The sequence below is a fragment of the Mytilus galloprovincialis genome, chromosome 6 (genome assembly GCF_965363235.1).
Source record: "Mytilus galloprovincialis chromosome 6, xbMytGall1.hap1.1, whole genome shotgun sequence".
Taxonomy (NCBI): Eukaryota; Metazoa; Mollusca; class Bivalvia; order Mytilida; family Mytilidae; genus Mytilus; species Mytilus galloprovincialis.
This window is the reverse complement of record NC_134843.1, coordinates 42,919,179-42,941,705: the sequence shown is the minus strand read 5'-3', so window position 1 is coordinate 42,941,705 and position 22,527 is coordinate 42,919,179. Positions and strand designations below refer to the sequence as shown.

General features: G+C 31.1%; 1 protein-coding gene across 1 annotated transcript; it reads right to left on the bottom strand.

Annotated features, from left to right (window-relative positions):
* Positions 1-598: 598 nt before the first annotated feature.
* Positions 599-21,909, bottom strand: LOC143079633 (cytoplasmic tRNA 2-thiolation protein 2-A-like). The gene is made up of 15 exons (XM_076255073.1): positions 21,818-21,909; positions 18,717-18,788; positions 16,613-16,751; positions 15,989-16,049; positions 15,224-15,333; positions 14,469-14,749; positions 13,366-13,501; positions 11,697-11,746; positions 10,819-10,900; positions 9,476-9,567; positions 8,827-8,890; positions 7,385-7,527; positions 6,546-6,609; positions 3,240-3,298; positions 599-692 (listed from the first exon to the last, which is right to left on the bottom strand). Exons 1-15 carry the CDS (start codon positions 21,871-21,873, stop codon positions 644-646), a joined length of 1,458 nt encoding a protein of 485 aa, XP_076111188.1. The 5' UTR covers positions 21,874-21,909; the 3' UTR covers positions 599-643.
* Between the last annotated feature and the right edge of the window lie 618 nt (positions 21,910-22,527).

Here is a 22,527-nt window from a genome sequence, read left to right as displayed (position 1 = left end):
GTTTTCCTGTTTTACACCAGTCATTTTTTGGGCCCTTTATAGCTTGCTGTTAATTGTGAGCCAAGGCTTCCATCCTGAAGGCTGTACTTTGACCTATAATAGTTTACTTTTTACAAATTATGACTTGGATGGAGAATTGTCTCATTGGCACTCATTATTTCTAATAACTTTAGAATGGTTTATGACTAACTGCCCAAATTTCGAGCTCTGTCAGTGGCAGATCCAGAAAAAGGGGGTCCCATCCCAGGACAAAGGGGGGTTCCAACTATATGTCCCCATTCAAATGCAATGATCGTTCAAAAAAAGGGGGGTTCCAACCCCGGAACCCCCCTCTGGATCCGCCACTGCTCTGTCTGCGTTTTGTTGTTCTTAGCTTTGTGTATGAGTTTCATAAAACTGAATCAGACAAACTAAAGTTAGAGTGCGGAAAATGAAAAATCAGCAATTTTCTAGTTATAAAGGGCATCTTGATGATGTACTTTCAAAAGTTATCTGCTGGTGGAAATTACAGTATTTGTAAAATAATCATTTTTCAAGAGTTATCAAAGCTAGAATGAGGGCACATAAAATATTATGAAAATATTATAAAAACAGAATGTTCAACAATAAAATAAAATTTATTTTTTATCAAAACAGATATCTGTTAATCATCTGCTAATAAATAATCTTGAATATCTGCTTTCATCTTTGATCTGAAAAATAAAAAAAACAACATAAAATGTAAAAAAAGCTCTTTGCTTCATGATCATCTTCTAAAACATATCAGAAAATAGCATGCATGCAATTTTGGATATAACTGATAAAATTAGTTTTATTAACAAAATGTGCAGCATTTTTTGTTTTAGCATATGATTGTAAGACAGAAAAGTGAATTATTAACTTCATAGATCTAGCAATAACTGTTGATATTTACATAAAATCATAATTTATTGTGGGTGGGAATGAATTACCTTTCTGTTACCAAAGTTCTGCATACTTTGGGATTTTTCAGCCAGGATTTTTAATTCTATTATTGTTATCTATCATATTCAGATGTTTTTCAATTTGAAATTTTTCTGTATCTTGTGCATGATTTTTGATATGCAGTTATTTATTGTCATTGTTTATAATAATGAAGAATTTAAAGAATTCCAAAAATCCAATTCTGTCAGACAAACACCATTTTATATCTCTATTTTTATCTGAATGGAAATGTAAATGATCAATTGGATACTATTTTTAGTACATCATTTTCATTGATAATACTTTATGTAAGAAACCTTTCTGTCATGGAAAGCAAACCTTTTGTTAGGGTTATCTCCATTCAGAATGATTTCTAAATTCCAGCTGTCATTAAAGACATTCACTGCTGACATACTTTGTCATAAGCATGAATTATATGAAACAATCATTGTAAAATATTGAAACAACAGGTACACAGTGATGAAGCTTAACTTTAATTGTGTGAATGACAATACTCTACCAAACCTTATTTTAAAATTGATCGATTGATTGTAGTTTAACACCACTTTCAACACTATTGTTTTTTGTTTTTTTTAAGGATAGTTTTTTTTAACTGACTATTAACAATATCAATATTTATATCAATACCAATAAAAACAATATTTCAAAGATCTAATGATTGCTGAATTGGTAATCTTTAATAAGAATGATTTAAATGATCTATGAGTTTGCCTGAATTGTACCTAAATTTCCACTCGGAATATAATACTTTGCATGCTTTAAATCATACAAAGTCTTTTCCGAAAATACGATTAGAATGTGATTTGCAAAAGGACTTCACTAGGGAATTGATGCTGCCATCAGAGGCGGATTTAGGGGGGGGGGGGGGGGACTGCATACAGTATAAGAAAAACAGACCAAAACACAAAAACTTTAAGTTTAACTATAACCACTGAACCATGAAAATGAGGGCAAGGTCAGATGACACCTGCCAGTTGGAAATGTACACCTTACAGTCCTTCCATACACCAAATATACTAGACCTATTGCTTATAGTATCTGAGATATGGACTTGATCACCAAAACTTAAGCTTGTTCACTGATCCATGAAATGAGGTCGAGGTCGCTACGCCGGATCACTATCCCTATGTCGAGATTTAGTGTTGACTGTCTAGTGATATAGTTGTTTGACTACCGAAACCACTAGGCTACTGAGGCTTCCCTTATTTAAAAAGAGAGGATGTTAAAAAAATTGATTACTGTTATGTTACTGTGATGATGCTGATATTTTATTATGCAAATAAATCAATTCTTCATCAAGATGCTTTATAATTTGTTCTTATCAAGGCAACCAACAATTATGTACTTGAATTTTGTTGAGAGTAAAATTCACATTAATGTGATCATCTGAGCTCTCCTCCAACAAAAACCAACAAAAAAATAAAAATACATTACCGAAACATAAACATTACAAAAAAATGCCTGTCTGGTATTTGTTGTTTTAGGTGGGTGGAGACGATGAACTTTACACATTGACATTATAGAAAAAATAGCTTTTCTCATATTTCAGTTAGACAGGCTGCTATTTTCAAATGATAAATGTGGAAGTAACTCTTGTAGTGAATCTGAATGATCTTGATTAAAGAATCTCAAAATGATTGTTTTAAAAAATACTGAATTAAAAAATTTTGTTAACCTAATGCACCAGTTTAAATTGCTGGTATGTATATAAAGGGAAATAACTCTAAGATCAATCATCCTTTAGATGACAAAATCCAGTTGTTATTACCATAAGTGACAATAGAAGCTGTTCCCCTTTATTACTGTGCGGATTGTTTATTGTTGAAGGCCAAATGATGACCTATACTCGGAGGTTTACATCTTCATCGTTTGGACATCGGTTGATGGTTGTCTTTTTGGCAATTAAACCACATCTCCTTATTTAAACAATCATTTTGTATGGTAGTTCATGAAAAAGTGTGATAGCAATATTTTTTCCAAGAAAAGATGAATGAACAGAGGGACAAACAGATTAACCAACAGATGAATGAACAAGGAGACTGCAACATAGCTCCAACTCCTAGAGTATCATGTAAACTTTATAACAAACCCCAATCAGAATTTAGGTAAGGGTATTCTACATGAGAAGATTTCTAAAATGCATAATTTGAAACTTATGCCAAGACATGAAAAAAAAGATTGCATAACCCTTTTGGTGACTACCAAAGGGTCTAAATACCTTCCCTGGAAAGTTTTGAAAAATTCTAAAATATGTTACTATTCAGGCAGTCACATACCTATTTATTCTGTTTGTAATGTCTCGCTGAATATACTCTGGAAGTTTGTTTACATCACTCTGAAATAAGAAAATATTAAGTTATAAATTTTATATGAGTTCTCATAACTTCAAATGCTTGAATATGATTGGTTTGAATTTCTTTCCATGGTTAAAACTACTTTACTCATTAGACCAAGTTGCCAAAACAATTTTCTGTAACATTTTTGTACAATTTTTCATACTACTAACAAATGCTTGGATATAATTAGTATTAGGTTGAATATCTCACCATGGTTTAAACTTTGTTAGACCATGTTGCCAAAACAACAGAACAAAATGCATTGAGTGTGTAGGTAAAGGTAATGTCTTTGGCTGGATTGCTTGTACACTGAACTGTGAAATCATTATTAGGTAAACTATACTACCCTCCTTTTGGAATAGACTAGTCCTACAGACAAATAGATTGGTTATCTGTTGGACTCGTCTACTTTTAAAAGGGGGTAGTATACCTAACTTAATAATGACTTCAAGGGTCAGAAAGCAAGCAAGCTAGCTAAAGATATTACCTTTACCTACACCAGGGTTTAAGCTAGGATTTTGAGGGCTTTAGTCACTTTTGCGCGCTATTAAAATCAACCTTATTTTGTGTAAAAGCAATGGACCAATGATTATATTACTAGCTTAGTCAGATTTTAAGGGATTGAGGCTCCAGCATGATTGGCAGTTATTGTATGATTTGACTGTATTGACCATTATGAAAGATTCTGACATGGAATCCAGAAATTTAGTTCACAATTTCTCTTCAGTTTGTTCCAGGGGTCATTCCTGATCAACAAAAGTTGGATTCTATTTTTTTTAAACAAGGAATCACTGCAGAAATTAATTTGCAATGATTATTTCACTGCATAATCATTATCCTTATAAAACGTCTTAGTCGATATTTGGAAATCATTTCTATCAAGTTGGAAATGTATAAAATCCTTTTTGGAACGATTATAATGACTGAAAGGAGGTTGTAAACAAATCAACAATAGATCACGTTTACTACTACTTTCGGTTTTAAAATGAAACGAAAACGGGAAGTGACACGTGGATAATAAATTCAAAACGAGTCCGGATTCATCAGAAAATTTTTCGATTTAATTTCCTTTAGTAAGAGATATATATTTGTCTCTCTCGTTTAATTGATTCTAAATGATTTCATATTTTACGTTTACTTTTTAATGTCTATAAATAGTCAAAAGAATACTTTCACGCATGCGTTGAACACAGTACAGGAAGCACCTGTTTAACATCGTGAACTTTTTGAATAAACACATTAAAGTTCTTTATTTTAAATGGAAATTGTCGAAAGCTTTTGATGAAAAATTTAAATCAAATATGACGAAAATGCCTTTGAATGACGAATCTACGACAAATTAACTTCAGATTGTGATCGTTTGGGAAATATTGAAATTCAAATGCGAACTGTCCGGGTTGTTACATTTTTTATTAAAAAAATGACGAAATTATACTCCTGGTTGTTGAAATGCCGACTGACAGATTTTCCTGGGGAAATAAATATGATGGTCATTCAATGATGGGGTTAATTAATAAATTACGGATAAGTGACCCATCTGATGGCGATAAGCGGATAATTAGTTGTAATCACAACTTGTAACACCTGTTGAAAATGTTAATTACCTGGAGGTCATAAACTTGTCAAAAACATGAAGACAAGTAGATTTATGGTTTTTATTGCGAAATTTTTTTTACACTTTCAAAATTAAAGTGACGAAATTGATTTGAAATACTTTCGTCAATGAGAAAACCTTTTCGTAAAATACGAAAGTGACGAGCGCTAGCAAAATCACTGACCTACACACTCAGTGCATTTTGCTGTAACACTGTGTAGATTTCACAGTTATATATACATGTTTCTTGCACTGCAAATAAATTTATGATATTGTGATTGATTAAAAGCCATCACTTAGTGATTCCCTATGGATCTGTAGGGGGTTAGTAAATTTCATTTAGGGTTCATGACATGATGTCTACTATTTATGGTCATGTCATCTATATATTAGTGTAGTTGTACTTCATTTTTCATTTTTCTACAAAGCATGCAGCAAGAAAATTCCTGCATGAGATAAAATCATTATACAGTTCACCACTGACCCCCTACAGACCAAAGACGGTGAGTAACAACCATCAGAGATTTGGTCTTTGGCCTCACCCCTATTGACTTTTCTAAATCTCTATGGATCCATAGGGGTCAGTAGCAAACAATATAACTTAGTGATATACATGGATGGAATTGTGGCCCACAAATGTTTTGGTAATGCCTAAAAATTTGTGTTAAAAATCACTAGAATTAAACACACTTTTTCTCAACATTACTGAGGTGCAATTTTTTTTTTTAATTAGTGAGTGCAACAGTCTAGTTTACACGATAATAACCTCTAGATTTTGGTTTTTATTAAACATAAATAATAGGAAGCAGCTTATTACCCCACATAATCATTTGTGTTTTAAATAACATATTGAAAACATTTTGTGCATATGTTCTTTAAATTGAAGCTTGAAATTTAAAGATTAATATAAATCGATAACTTGGAAGCAAAACGCAGAGTAACCTAAAGTACTGTTTATCCTGAAAATGTAAGGTAAATTTATAACTCAATTTGAGTAGTAGGCTGAAATTCAAGAACAATTCAACAATTTAAGGAAATACAAACCTACAAGAAGTGAAATGAATTTTATATAAAATTAGATTTTTAACTAAAGCAATATATCCTTTTTAGTGTTCCTTGACTTTACTCTGATAGATCTCATTTTTGTCTTTATTGACCTATGACATTTGCGTTTTGTTTTTGACATCAATTATTTTCTGTTGTCATGGTAACAATTACTTCAATGATGGACAAACTATAGAAAGGTGTACATGCATTTTGACGCATTATTTGCAAAAATAAAAGCATAGTAAATTATTTCTGAATTATTAGTAGCTAAAGTGTTTTCACACCTCCTGTATATAAGATGAAAGACAGATCCATACTTGACAAATTTTTGGAATTTATTTAATTAAATGAATCATTATATACAGGTGTTATTCAACTATCTCTGGAAGAGACCAAAGAGTAAAATGCATCTGTTAATATTTTTAAACTGTTGATAGTGTGAAAACAAATCAAATGTAGAAACAGCAGTCAATTTGAACTTTATCTTAATAGTACATTATTAGAAAATCTGTTTTATTAATGAATTCAATTTCTGTGTTCAATGAAACCACTTTTTTGTATTGAAAAATATTTCCAGACAACATAAATTATTTTTGTTTCCTTACCAAGTCTTTAACCATTAGACGACAACCATAGCATAAAGTTGATAAGGCCTCTTCTTTATTTAATCTGCAAAGATAAGTTTATAGCATTTATATATATTAGGTTCTTTAACTTGTGACCAAGTTTTTATAGCTTGTGTCAGCACAACTAATATCTACCAAGACTTTTATTTTTTAGAAATTGAGCGTAATTTGCACTGCTCACCTAGATAAACAAAAATATTGCCGAAACCCTATGTTTACATGATTTGGAATTGAATTAGATTCTGTAACATTACAATAAACTATATTTGTCCTCTTATACTATGAATGAAATCTTTCATCAAATCATCCTACAATGTATCATCATTTCAACATAATAAATGATGCATCAGCACAAAAAAGCTTGATATAAGCGTGTTTGAAATCTGAGTACAGTAAATAATTTCAAATTCATCACTAATCAGTGAAATCCCTGCTTATTAGATGAATCATAACTGGACTAAATACAATGGATGCCATACAATACTATTTATCTCCTTGTATTGCTAACTGGAATATGAGAATCATACTCAATGGGATCAGCTAAATTGAAATCTAGGTTTTAAAAAAATAAAATTAATACACAATTTTATAAAGTAAAGTAAATGTTTCTTAACAAGTGAGAATTAGATATGGCCGGTACTTGACTAAATTTATTCAATTTCATTAAAATAATAAAGAGACTTTGGCAAGTTTATTTCACATTCAGGGCTGCACAGTGCAATGCAGCAAAAAAATATGTTGACAATGTGTTTTATTTTTTTTATTGAACTAATACAGATAAGAAATTCAACAAATTTTGTTTTTATCATTAAACAAACCTGCCAGATTTTGTATTACAACTTCCGTCTCCTTCTCCACAACATTCAGGAGATGATTTATCATCATTCTTCCTCGATATCTTTTGTGAAAATTCTACAGCATTAAGGGCTGAAGCTATACCAGTTGATGTATCTAAAGGGGCCTGAAATTAGTTTTTTTTTCTCATTAAGTTAGTATATATAAAAAAGAAGATGTGGTATGATTGCCAATGAGACAACTGTCCACAAGAGATCAAAATGACACAGACATTAACAACTATAGGTCACCCTACGGCCTTCAACAATAATCAAAGCCCATACCGCATAGTCAACTATAAAAGGCCCCGATATGACAACGTAAAACAATATGCATTTCATTATCTTAATAAGCAAAAAAATCATTATTTCCTAATTGAACTAATATCTAGGTAAAAAATCTATCAGCAGTGTTTAACCGAATTAAAAAATACCTAATGTTACTGTAAATTCAAAAATTATTGTGATGTTTTTATTATTGCGAAAAATGCGACAGGTTTATAATCGCAATAATTTAAACTCGCATTTTGAAATTATGAATATCAATTACACTGGAATTTTCTCCCTATCGCAATAATCAAAATAGCATTCAGTTTAAAATAACATAATCGTAATAATAAATGCACTCAATAATTTCTGTATTTACAGTATATTAATTTTATTTTGATGTACAAGTATTTAAATTTTTCTTACTTTAAGGTTCTGAAATTGAAAACTATTGAAAAAAAACTGAATTTCAAATTTGTTTTAAATTTGCTGATGTAGACCTTTGACAAAATTTTCATTGAACCCTTTAGAGAAATACAAGCTTGAAAGTGCTTACAGTATAATGATTTTCATTATTTGCATCTTCAAGTTGTTCAATTCCCCCAAAATATTTGAACCAGGCTTACTTTCCAACTCAGCTAGAAATTACTAATGTAAACTTTTGACATAAATTGCATTTAATCTAGATTGGAAAAGATCTCTTTCAGTTTCCAAATGGTTTCTTTTTGATGGAAAATATACTGGTACTCCTCACAATAAATAATGATAATTGCTTGGACCTGATTTACAAACTCATCATCAATGTACTGCTGACACTGTTTGAAATAATTTTGGTTTAAGGAGGTAGACCTAGGTTAAGGGAAATAACTCTTAAAATCATCCATACTTTTGTGTCAACCATTTTCAAAAATATATTCTAAGCTTCTAGGTTACATAGACTATTTTCAATCTGTTTCAGGTAAATGCTTAAAATACATTGATGAACTTGACTTTTACAAACGCTGAACTGATTTAAAGAGTTATCTCCCTGAACCAAGGTCTACCCCCTTAAACTGATGAAAACTGTAGGTATGAGAGTACTTTCAATGTCCATTGGACAGGCATAAGTATTTTTGGTAAACATGAAGAAACAACAACAGCTTGATTTCCTTTAAACTTACATGACATATTATACACTGCTGTTCTGTGGAATCAAGTATTTCTGTATTTAGTTTTTCACCAGTCCTACAAAAAAATTATAAAAGGAAATCAATGGTGATTTTCTATAAAACAGTATCCCTTTTTAAAAAACCATACTTGACTTTTTTCCAGTGAAAAGGGAGATAATCAGTATCTTTTCTGTTAATCAAATTAGTATTTTACAACATCAAATTGTTGCTTGCAGATCTTCCAAAAAGAATGAACTTTTATGTCCTTATATTGAGAAAAGGAAGTGTTTGCCTACAAATCTGTCAAATTAAAAAGTCACTTCTAATTGAGAATAGAAGTGGTGAATGTGTCAAAGAGACAACAACTAAACCAAAGAGCAGAAAACAGCCAAAGGTTACAATGGGTATTCAACACAGCTAATTAAATCGTGAACTTACTACTATAAATTCAGAAATTATTGCAAGGTTTTTATTAATACGAATAATGTGACTTGGTGACTTTCGCAATAATAAGAACCACATTATGATGTCTGTTACATATATCTGTATGCAGATTTTCATGATACACCAATAATTAATATCGCAATTTTGTCAAATCTTAAAAAATCGCAATTATAAATTCCCACAATTCTTTTTGAATTTACAATAATTGGTGTCTTACCTCATAATATTCATGACAGTAGACCCATAATCTGCCTGCAGACCTGTTATAAATGATTCTGTTAAATGTTCTATACTGGTATTCTGTGGTGCCTATAACAAAATTTAATACATGTACAATGCTATATTGATCGGTCTTACATGACAAATTACAGCAACAACACAAAAATATGGAGTTGTGCTATGATTGCCAATGAGACAACTATCCACCAATACACAAATACTCAATAACAAAGATGTGAACAATTATAGATCTCTGTCAGTGTTTAACAAAGATTAAGATGGTACCCAACACTTTCACTAAAATTAATTTGGCTCGTTTAATTTTCATTAAATTTTGTCAAATTATTTACTTTGACCCTTTAATAAAAATATAAAATCTTAAAAAATTTTGAACCAACCGTTTTGTCAGAAAAATTACACTGGTTATATAGCAGTTTGACAAACACCAATTTTGATCATTGAGAAGCTTAATATTCCTTTAACAACACAACGTAATTAAAACGTTTAGCTGACTTTACAGAGTTATCTCCCTGTAGTGTTAGGTACCACCTTAAGAGACCCTGTGATGACAAAATGTGAAACAATTTCAAAGAGAAAACCAAAAGTCTGAATTATTTCTACAAGTTTACAAAAGTTTATTATAATCAACATCAAAACCATCATAATTTATAATCACATTATATTTTCTAAATGTCAGAAACATATAATTAAAATAAAAAAAATTGTTGAAATCTGACTTTAAAAGCTTCACAATTTAGATTTTTTTTCAAGATTTTATTTGAACACTCAGACACAGATACATGTGTAACATGATATCACATATAAAAGCATTACATTAACATGCATTTACCTGTCCTAAGTCAGGAATCTGATGTACAGTAGTTGTTGTTTGTTTATGTAATTTATACGTGTTTCTCGTTTCTCGTTTTTTTAAATTTTATATAGATTAGACCGTTGGTTTTCCCGTTTGAATGGTTTTACACTAGCAATTTTGGGGACCTTTATAGCTTGTTGTTCGGTGTGAGCCAAGGCTCCGTGTTGAAGGCCGTACATTGACCTATAATGGTTTACATTTTTAAAATTGTTATTTGGATGGAGAGTTGTCTCATAGGCACTCACACCACATCTTCCTATATCTATAGAGAAATTATATAAGATATAATTGCAAGTTAATTGCTTTAACATACAGATATAATTTTAAGTCAATTTCCATATCAGCTATGGTACAAATCTTGACCAGAAATGGTGTTAGGGCAGAGCTCTCAATCTGATTTAATAACCTCAGGATAATTAATGACTTAAATGAAAGTGCTGATGTTATAACCTTTAACCTAATCTTACCTTAGTTGTCAAAGTAGGTATAAATACAGACTCTACATCATTTAGTACATTGTGTAAGGTCACTTCTTTGGAACTAAAATCCCTTAATAATAGAAAAACGAAATGTCCATATAAAAGCAATAAAATATTTAATTACTCTGTAAATATGTCTTGAAACATCACAAGTACTTTTACTTTTACTATGAAATACTTTGTTTTACAGCTTTAATAAATCAATCTGAGAATTTTCTCGCATCATGCCCTCACACATGTATATCATTTGGTTTGTTGTCAATAAAATAGCAAGTTAACAATGCAAATGTTCTGACATTAGACTTAAAACTTTTTAAATTGAGTTTACTGTTTGTATTGCTGTGTGTTTATTTTTTTCTACATTTGCTAGAGCTATATGGGGAGGGTTGAGATTTCACTAAACATTTTAAACCCTGTTGCATTTTGCAACTTTCCCAAGTCAGAAGCCTCTGGCCATTGTAATTCTTGTATGATTTGTAATTTAGTTCATTGATATGTTTGGGAGTTCAGTATCAGGGTTAGAACTTAAGACTTTGGCAATGGTAGCCCACAGCTTAAATTTTGAAGCCTACATATATACCGGGTAGTCCTATACAAGAAAAGCAGAAATTTAAGTAGCCCACACCAAATTTTAGGGCCGCTGCTTATTTCATACCCTGAGTATGATATCTATTTTCACTGAACTAGTACACATTTTTGTTTAGGGGCTAGCCTCTGGATGCTGGGTTTTATGGCTGTGTTGAAGACCAATTGATGGCCTTCAGCTGTTTTCTGCACTATGGTCAGGATGTTGTCTCTTTGACACATTCCCCATTTAAATACTCAATTTCAACTGAGTTTTCAAATTAATTTTTATTATTTATTACCTGATAGGTCGCACTACAGTAATGTCATCTAGCCTTTTATCTGCAAAACCCTGCAAATATAAAGATACTGTGTTTTTAAATGTCCTTTCCTTATCCTTTGAAATGGGCTATTTGTTTTCAAAATTTTCAATAACTCCAACAAAAGAAGGCCTTACTGGTATACAGATTTAATTTTGTTCCACACACACATATTTTTTATGAATTACTTGATTTATTTCACTTGAATGGGCAGGGTTTAACCATTTTACTTATTTAAGACCAGTCCATCTATAGAAAGGTGTTTTGGGATAAAATCATCAAAAGAGTGTCCAGTTATTCGTCCCATATCATACACTCAGTTCATTTGTATATCTGTTTGGTGACACTGATAGATGATTAGAAATCAATTATATTTATAATGCCCATCATCCTTATCACACACATACGTAAGCTCCGCTAGATCATTTTAAATAACATAATACTGGTATTGTTTTAGTTATACAAATTATCTTATTATTGACTATAAATAGTTGAAATTGGTATGTTTTTTTTTTTTAATAATCTGATAATTCTTTTCATGTAATAATTAAAACAATGACATATAATATGTAAACAGAAAAAACAAATGGTCTATTTTAACACATAGAGTAACATCACCCTAAAGGTCAGATATTTAAGAATTCCTCCTTGTAAGCAAGATCTTTAAACTAGAGATAAAATTCCATCTGAAAAAAATTATTGGTTTGGAAAATAATGGTGGTAGAAATCAAACTTGCATTAATCAATGTATAAACTGAAAGCGTTTAGAAAAAAAAAGTCTGTAACTGTGATTTTCAAAAATTTATCAAAGTCCATACTTTGTAATTTCAGCAAAAATTAGCTGAGCGGAACAAAACTTAAACTTGATCTGAAACTCATCTTGGTTAACTCACATGCCAAAAATCATCCCAATATCTGAAGGCGTTTAGAAAACAACTCTGTATAATAGTTTGTTGCGGAATGACGGAAAAAAAAAAAATCTGTATAATTGTGATTTTCAACTATATATCAAATTCCAAAGCCTGTAATTTCGGCAAAAATTAGCGGAGCGAAACAAAACTTAAACTTGATCTGCAACTCATCATGGTTAACTCACATACCAAAATCAGCCAAATATCTGAAGGCGTTTAGAAAACAACTCTGTATAATAGTTTGTTGCGGAATGACGGAATTTCGGAATTATGGACAAGGGTAAAACTATATGGCACCGACAACTTCGTTGCAGGGCCTAAAAATAATACACTACTATTATGATGATTTTTGTTTCTGTGATTATGTACTGAATTTCTAGAGTCAGACCTGGATTCCTTACCCTTTATACAGCATTTATCAACTCTGCTGCATTTTTGCGCCTGTCCCAAGTCAGGAAACTCTGGCCTTTGTTAGTCTTGGTTTTTTTTTTAAAATTTGGTTCATTCAAACATAATAAAGTTTAATGTGACGTCCATTTTCCCTGAACTAGTACACATTTTGTGTACATCAAGCTGAAGCCTGACTCTGTGTTTAGGATTCTCTTGCTGTGAAAAAGACACATACGTGCCCATGTCTGTTTTCTGCTCTTTTGTAGGTTGTTGTCTCTATGACACATTCCCTGTTTCCATTCTCAATTTTAAAATGTTTCAATGTGGTCAGGATTTTATATCCTACTTACTGTTTCCATTGCAACATGCGCCCCTTTTCCCTGAGAAATATCTGACAACAGTCTTACTGACAACCTGGTACTACAATCTCCTGTCATAACTTTAGTATGACTATGTTTTCTAGCTGTATCTATCAAGATATTATACCTGTAAGAATGTAAACAAAAACAGAGTCACAAATTTAAAAAAAAAAAATGGTACAAATCATCTACTAAAATTTACTGGTCAAGCCCTTTTGGTATCAAATATATATCATAAAACCTACTAAATTTGTTTGTGTTTATTGTTTTGTATATAAATCAAGCGGTTGGTTTTCTTGTTTGACATTTTTCATCTTTTAAGAGATTTTTATAGTTTATTGTACAGTTTTGGTCATTATTGAAGGCTTACAAGGTGACCTATACATATAGCTGCTTACATCTCTCGTGAATATTTGTGAAGAGTTGACTCATTGGCAATCATATCACATCTTCTTTTTTTTTATTGTAATGAGTACCAGTAAGTTGTATATCTTTTATACTTTTTTGTCTCGAATATTTTCAGATCTACTGTTTAAATAAGATGCTTCGCTGAGTGCAGCCTGATATGACCACAGAGGTTGAACCCTGAACAGTTGGGGCAAATTTGGACACAATATTCAAGCTTGATACTGTCTGAATTTCGTTTGTGATCAAATTTTTGCATAATATAGGTTTCTGACACAAAATAAATGTGGTCAAAGATGTTACAAATCTATTGTGCAATACTGTGCAATTGAAGATTTCTTCTTGAAATTTTTCAAAAATTGAAAATTTGGAAAATTTGGAAAAAAAATATGAATCCCCTAAAAAAATTGGAAAAAAATTCCCCTTAGGAACAATAACCCCATAACTCAATCCCAGTCTTTCCTTTGTAGTATGGAACCTTGTAGTACAATTTCAGAGAGATCCATAACACTTAAACACTAGTTATTGTCAGGAAACTAGAAAAATGCTCGTTTTTGGCAAAAAATGTTTGCGGTCGTAGAAAAACCCCAAACAATTCACACAATTAAAATATCTATATATAAAACCCATGTTATTCTTCCTTTACCTAAGTGATTTTATCAATAAAATCCATGTTATTCTTCTTTTACCTAAGTGATTTTATCAAATCTTCCTTAGCTGTGACAGATTTCAAGGATTTCAGCAACTCCTTTAACTTTATTTCTGATTCATCATAATGTATACATTTTTCTTTAAAGTCTTTGTCTATTGGTAAACCATTAGTTTTGGGTTTTTCAGCAGGTTTAGGTCGATCAGTGTCAAGGTCATTTTTTGACCTTTGACCTTGTGATTGTTCATCAAGGTCAGGAAGCTCTGTACTAGCAAGGGAATCTTTGCTACTGTCTGTTGTAATGAAAGATGAATCCATGGCCTGAAATTGAAAAAATAAATTAATTTGATTTTTATCTTCAGTCCATCTATTTATTTGTATCCAAAGCTTCAAATAACTTTTCTACTATAGTTATCTCACAGTATAAGACAGACTCTGTATAATTTTCAACTAATATGCAGTGGGTGCACTTGTTAACTACATAAAACATTAGCACAACCTCTAGATGTCTATTTTTGGCGAATTTGAGTTGAAGAGTTGGTAGTTAATAAATGTATATGCAGGGTTCTATTTTTTTCCAAATTACAAATGAAATCCTCTATCATGTGTGGCATTTCACTGGATTTGCACTGTCTCCAAAGTTGAACTACATAAACAAATTTATGAAGGGAATCTGACATAAAAAAAAATCAAGATGTTCCAAGCAAGTTTGTAGGGATGATAAAGAACACCTTTATTGAAAAGGACCACATCAAAATTTGATAGAATCATAAGTTATTATTCAAAATACATTACCTCTTCTAAGGATCGTATATGACATGGAAAACCTGATTTTGCCATTACTTGGAGAATTTTCTGACAGCTATTTAATCTTTCTTCTGCTGACATATCTATTGCAGCGCCCTCTGTAATTAGAATATTCACAAAATTATAAGAGATTATCTGGATTGATTCATCTAATTTGTCAATATTAAAAATATTTTACAATCATGTTCCAGGGGACAATTACTAAACTGTGTGCATAGCTAAATGCTCATCAATATATTTGGTATCGACCATCTGATCCAAAGACAGTAACTTTATATCTTTAACAGTATAACTTTCCTTTATATTCTATTATTTTTATGGTTACAATTTTCTGTTGCATGATTGTCAGTTTTCCAAATGCTATTGCTAAAGTTGTTTTTTAAGTAGTGATGTTGGATTGCCATCTTATTTCACCTTTTCAAACAATACAAGTGCACAATTAAATGCATGTATCTAAGAAACATATGTGTGACAATAATTTGAAATCAATTACTATAATTTCTTCGTATATCAAATAACTGTTACAGCAAATGTTAAATGTGAGTTTTTATTATTGCACTTTCCATCCTTTTGTGTATTTTTGTAATTAACAAATATTGAATTCATTTCTGAAGTGACATTAATTTTAATAAATAAATGACAGCAGTGTAATGCAGAGTCAGCACACATATGCTTTGTACTGTGGATTCATTCATGAAAATTAGTATCAACGAAAAATAAACGAATCAACAATATGGTGAAATCTCTATTTACCGTCTATAAATAACAAACTTGGCTTGAATCTCAGCTTCTTGTGTGCTCTTTCACTGAGTCCCTGTAGAATAAATAACACATTTAAATGAAAATAAAATTTACATCAAAGTTCAAGAAAAATAATACACAGCTTAGATATATATAAATATGAAATAAGAAATCAAGGTTTAATTTTTTTACAATTATAAATAACAGGAGATGGTGGGGTAAACATCAATGAGGCAGCAACCAAACAAATAAAATCACCAATGATTACTTTATTGTACTTTATTCTAAAATAATGTAGTTTAATAAATACAATCAGTACCCCTGTAAATGCTTGCCTAAATTACAAAAAATGTGCCACAATGACACTAATATTATATGTTCATCTCTTTTTGTACTATAGATACTTTTTTTTTTTTTTTAGCTTTTTCTACTTGACTTTTAAAGAAATAGCATTTATTAAATAAACAATTCACATATTGTTTTTTTCAGAACTTTTGTAGTGTACTTATTTTTGAGATGCTGAATACAAAAACTAACTCTCAAATGACAGGGTTTTTTTGCCAGCCATTCCATCTCAATATTCTGCAATAGTAAAAACATTGCAAAAAATTCTGAATTTACAATATTTTAACTTACATCTTTTATCAACTGTAGTAGACAGCTGGATGCCTGTCCTCCAGAAAATCCAACCAATACTGTTTCTCCATCTCGTATAATCTTTGACTTGCCAATAGCTGCTCGGAACTTATGTGTTGTGTATACCATAAAACAGTCCCTGCAATAAACAAAGCATTTTAACTCGTGGGTAGATACTGTGGAATGTGGTATAAAAAAACACCAGTAAGTTATAATATTTGATGCAAAAAATTAGATACAAGTTATATATATAATTATCTGAGCTGTCATTACTTTACCGGTAATCATAATTTTATTTTTAAAAAGTTTACTGTTCAAACTGATGATCAATCGATCCATTCCGTACCTCAAAGCTACAAACTTCTCTTTGAAATCCTCCTCATTGAATTCTATAAACTCCATTACAATCATTAAATGTATCACATATTCTTACAGTATATAAGATTCCTTGTAACATAATATATGTTTTCTTAGTGTTTAAACATCATTTTAAGAAAATGTTACAATGTTAATATATGAAAGTACAATGCATGACTTTGAAGTATTTAATGAAGTGTGTAAATATCAACATTTTAAATACACAGAAGTTTTGAAAGTGAAATGTATAGATTTACTGAATGATTTATTTAAATGAAAGAATGATGCATGAAATTTTTAAATAGAAAATTCAATTTAAAATTTAATAGTTAAAATTTCTTTTCACCTTGAACCAAATTCAGCCTCCATAAAATTGACTTTATTCACAAAATCACAAACATTAGCATTGATGTATTATTAATTCAAAAAACTTACATTAATCTACCCTATACTGGATTTATCCCTAGTTTTCTTAAAATCATATTACATAATATTTAAATTAAATTAATATTAAAAAATAACATTACTTCTAACAATTTAAGGTGATACCTAACACTACAGGGAGATAACTCTGTAAAATCAGCTAAACGTTTTTATTTCGTTGTGTTGTTAAAGGAATAATAAGCTTCTCAATGATCAAAATTAGTGTTTGTCAAACTGCTATATAACCAGTGTAATTTTTCTGATAAAATGGTTGGTTCAAATTTTTGGAAATTTTTATATTTTTGTCATAAGGTCAATGTAAATCATTTGTCAAAATTTTATGAAAATTAAACGAGCCAAATAAATTTCAGTGAATGTGTTGGGTACCACTTAAGTCATTTTGGAGATCATCAATCATATTCTTGAAGAGGCCACTATATCTTTTATTTTAAGATTGGCCTATTAACAAATTTTTATTAACAAAATAAAATGAGAATGTGTCCATGAGACACAGATGATGTCCCCGCTTACATATACTGTTTTACAGAAGCATAACTCAAGAATGGTTAAACATGTAAAGCAATGCTACCCAAATATGTACTTGATCTAAGTTTGTGGTAATAAGCATTAGTGTATAAGTTTTATAACATTTGGTTGAGGGAAACTCCAGTAAGAGAACAGAAATGAAAAATTCAGCATTTTTTCCATTTGTAAACGGGCATAACTCTAGAATGGTAAAAGTTACGCCACCAAAATTCATACTTGACCTGTATTTTGTGGTAATACACATTTTGTATAAGTTTCATAATATCTTATTGAGGCAAATTAAAGGTTGAGAAAGGAAAAGAAAAGTTCAGTAACTTTTCAATCACTTAACTCTAGAATGGTAAAAGTGACACCACCAAAATTCAAACCTCATCTAGATCTGTGTTTAGTGGTAATAAGCATTATGTATATTAAAGTTTCATAATGTTTGGTTGTGGCAAACTCAAGTTAGAGAGTGGAAACAAAAAATTCCCTTATTTTTCCTTTTGTAAACAGGCATAATACTTATTGAGAACAATTAAAGTCACACCACCAGAATTCAAACTTGACCTGTATTCATAATATTTGGTTAAAGCAAACTCATGTAGAGATAGAAACAAATTTTTGGATGTCTGGACAAACAGACAGACAAGGGTTAAACTTAATGCCCCTCCTCCACCTAGGTTGGGACATAAAAAAAAATAATTAATAGAAGTGATGGAGGATTCTAGGAGAAATAATGAATATGAATTACTATTTTTCAAACATTGTTTTTATGAAGAAGTTAAAAATTACTGACCTGCAAAGTGGATCATTTATTCTAGTAATGAGAACAGCTTCTCCACCACATTTCATACAAACTTTGGACTTCCTGAAAACACATACTGGTATATTACATTGTAAGTCTTCAAACAATAACTTGGATATATATCTATTATAAATTATGAATGATTTATTTTTTAATATTTTGTTATGGTCCAATAGTCCACAGTTTGGACTGAAAAAAATTCTGAGATATCAATATTTAAAGATCATGAGCAGGCATATTCAGACAACTAAATGGTAAGGTCATATGAACCTTGCCAGACAGACATACAGTACAACCATTCCATACACCATAAGTGTTCTAGCCAGGATTTGAAAACGGCAGGGTGCTAGTCAGAAAAGGGCAATTTTACGTCCAAATGTAGTTGACTTATTGCTTATACATGTAGTATCTGACAAACTTACAAAACTATGAAAACTAACATTGAACAATGAACCATGAAGATGAGGTCAAGTTTATATAAACCCGGTTAGACAGACATGTTCACCTTACAATCAATCCATACACCAAATATAGTTGAACCACTGATTATAAATGTATATGGAGAATCTGATCATCTAGCAAAATCATGAAAACATTAATTTTTAACATTGACCAATGAACCTTATGTATAAAATGACTAGTATCATGCATGAGTATCAATCTCTCTTAAAGATGTCATCTTCTGTTAAGAGACACATTCTCTACCCTTATTACATACACTGAATATTTGAATTATACCTGGTTGTGTATGATTAAAATTACATTTAAACATTTATTCATAATAAGTCATATACAGTCGTGTCCAGTAATTCCACCCGTCCCATAACTCTGCCCTTTACGACCGTGTGTGTCTCTACCGAAAAATTTTTGGTCTGCTAAAGTACTTTTACTTTGAAAAAAAACATTTGCTTACGTCATGCCAATATCAAAGGGAGATAAATAAAACTATGGAAAGTCAAAATAACAAAATTCTAAAAAATCTCAAAGATCCTGTATTTTTAAGAAATATGTATATGTAAGTTTGATACAAGCTTTCTTGTTTTTTTTGTGATATTTTTTTGTATTTAAATCACTTTATTTACTGCACAGACTTTAAACCCATGGACAAGAGTGATGGTGTCTTAGCTGCATTTCAGAGCAATTTTGTTATTAATTTTGTTAATGACCTTAAGCTTTCTAAATATTCTCTGACTGTTTATGACGTCTTTACACTAAATCCATTGGATGTTGGATGTGTACGGATTGATAGTTTAGTCTTAGATGCATGATTTTTTTTATTAGTTGTTAGTGGCTTTGAACTAGCTGTCAGATAACTGTAAGTACTCTCAGATCTGTTCCTTGTGTCTTTTAGTTGTCGGGATGTACAAGTACCCGGCCACGTCCAATAGTTGTTAATATCTGTGTCATTTTGGTCTTTTGTGGATAGTTGTCTCATTGGCAATCATACCACATCTTCTTTTTTATATATGATCTGTGTTTTGTGGTTGTACGGATTGGGTGTAAGTTTCATAAAATTTGGTTGAGGCAACTTCAGTAAGAAAATGGAAACTAAAAAATGGCATTTTTTTTTCCATTTATAAAGGGCATAACTCGAGAATGGTTAAAATTCAAACTTGATCTGTACTGTTAATAAGTATTGTGTATAATTTTCATAACATTTTCAGGGTTCTCACTAGGATTTTTTCATGGTGAGTCCTGGTGCTCATCACTTTAAGAAATGGTGAGACCCAATAGATTTTGATGAGTCCAGGATGCATGTAATTTTTTGTGTCTATATATAATGAAATATGACGAAGTAAAACTAAAGTGAAGACGAAATAATTATGATTGACATACCTGGGTAGGATTGCTACAGATGATCCCAACAACAAACATAGGCGTGTTATACACCATTGAGTAGATAAATTGATTTAGATCTATGACATAACATTCATGACATTGTTATTAACAAGTTTTAGTGGGGTTGAGAACTGAGAAATCCGTATATAACGGAATTTCGCAACCGACTGACATTTTTCAAAAGTGTGAGTTAAGTACCTACTTTGTGTTATATCAAGGTATATAGCAGGGCTTTCCAAAGTAGCCGGTATACGCGGATTTCGCCGTTTACGGTGGCTTCAAGTGCCGTCTACTTCACTTACAAAAATATAAATTCAAAAAAAAAATATCTTTTTCAAATGTTTACAGGCAGCCGAGAGATGTACAATGTATTGTCGCAAAGTCGCGGTCACGATAAACAAGGATTAAAAGTCAGTGTTTATCTTGGGCTAAATATAGTTCACATGAATTCAGGTCACTGATTGGTTGTCTATTTAAAGTCAGAATGCATCGTTTCTTTTCAAAGATAACAAGAGAGAGGTTCCAATGGTCATTAACTCGTTGGTTTTGGCTTTTAGAACGTGAAGATAATCAGATGGGATGACAGTTTTATGTTATGGAATAATATCAGTGAAATAAAAGAAATTGTAGTAGATCATGTTGTTCAGAATCTGTATCTTTTGAAGTTCATTTTTCAAAGCCCACATGGTGTTCAGAAATCAAGGTCAAAAACGAAAGTAGAATATTGTTGACTCGACCAGACATAAAAAACATTTCCAAATGATTTATGTATCCGACTTATTGAACAGTTTACAAATAAGAGAAAATCAGATGACATATCAATTTTCTGTCAATGCTTGAGAAATAATTGTATGATTTAAATACGCGTAACAGTCTTTGGAGAAAAAAGGGGGGTCATTTGTTTACAAATGCACGTAGTTAAGCAAGATAAATCGATCAAGATTTCTAACAAATCAGATTATTATGTAAATAAAACTCCTTTAACAGCAAATGAATTTGAGCGGCCCCTAGACCCCCTGCCGTAAAGCACCAAGCTGTGGGCGTCCGGCATTCGACGAACGCATATTAAAGCCACCTATACCACTACTTCAATTTCAAGGGAAAGCCCTGATATAGCCTATAGGGAAAAAAAAATTCTGAGACAAGTGTCTGTGCCTGTGGCTGTGGATGCCAGGCTGTTTAAAACTTTTCCAACAAAAATATGTCCCTCCCTCATTTCTGGTTTCTTGTAACATTTTAACGAGCAAACTCACTCAGTTTTATCTTTTTTAATTGGATTTTCAATATCGCCTTCTTGGATAGAACACATGATTAGTAAGTTGCAATTTTTATCGGGAATTGTAGAAATCGGTGTCAAATCGATTGATATTTTTATGGGTTCAGATGGTTTAAAACAAACGTTTAATTGACCTAGAAATTGTTTAGCTTATAACCATTTCCTACTTGTCATAGATAGTAATAACAACGAACTATTTTCTTATTTCTTTAAAAACGGTCGTAAATAAATGTCATACATCTTAATTTTGAAATTTCCGTAAAGATTTGTACCAACTGGGTCAGGATCCCTAATAGACCTTGAGATGAGGAACTCAGATGACGTAATTAAAAAAAATATTAGTCCGCCATACAATTGTGGATGCTGTGATTTTAAAAATGGACATAAATGAACAATAAGAACTGTTTTATAGAGCTGGTGTGATGAGAAAAGAAAGATGTAGATTTGACCTGAAATAAATTATTAGAAAGGACAATTTTTTCATTGAATTTTATGATCAGAATTTTGGGATTATTTCATGAGGAGACTGACATTTTTCACCATCTTCCGGGGTCCATCAATTTGCGAAAAAAGTAATCTCACTTGCCACCCCGAAAATTTAACCAGACATGTATAAATGTATCAGCTTCGATATGAGCCATCATACATGTTCAAGTAAACGATATGGACTGAGCAACGGAGGAAAAC

Coding starts and splice junctions, on each gene's coding strand:
- LOC143079633 (XM_076255073.1), bottom strand. CDS start 21,873: ATGTGTTCTATCCAAGAAGGCGATATTGAAAATCCAATTAAAAAAGAT. Junction 15,334..15,988: donor AAGTTTGTTATTTATAGACG/GTAAATAGAGAT, acceptor TTCTAATTACAG/AGGGCGCTGCAATAGATATG. Junction 7,528..8,826: donor AGCAGTGTATAATATGTCAT/GTAAGTTTAAAG, acceptor AACTAATTTCAG/GCCCCTTTAGATACATCAAC.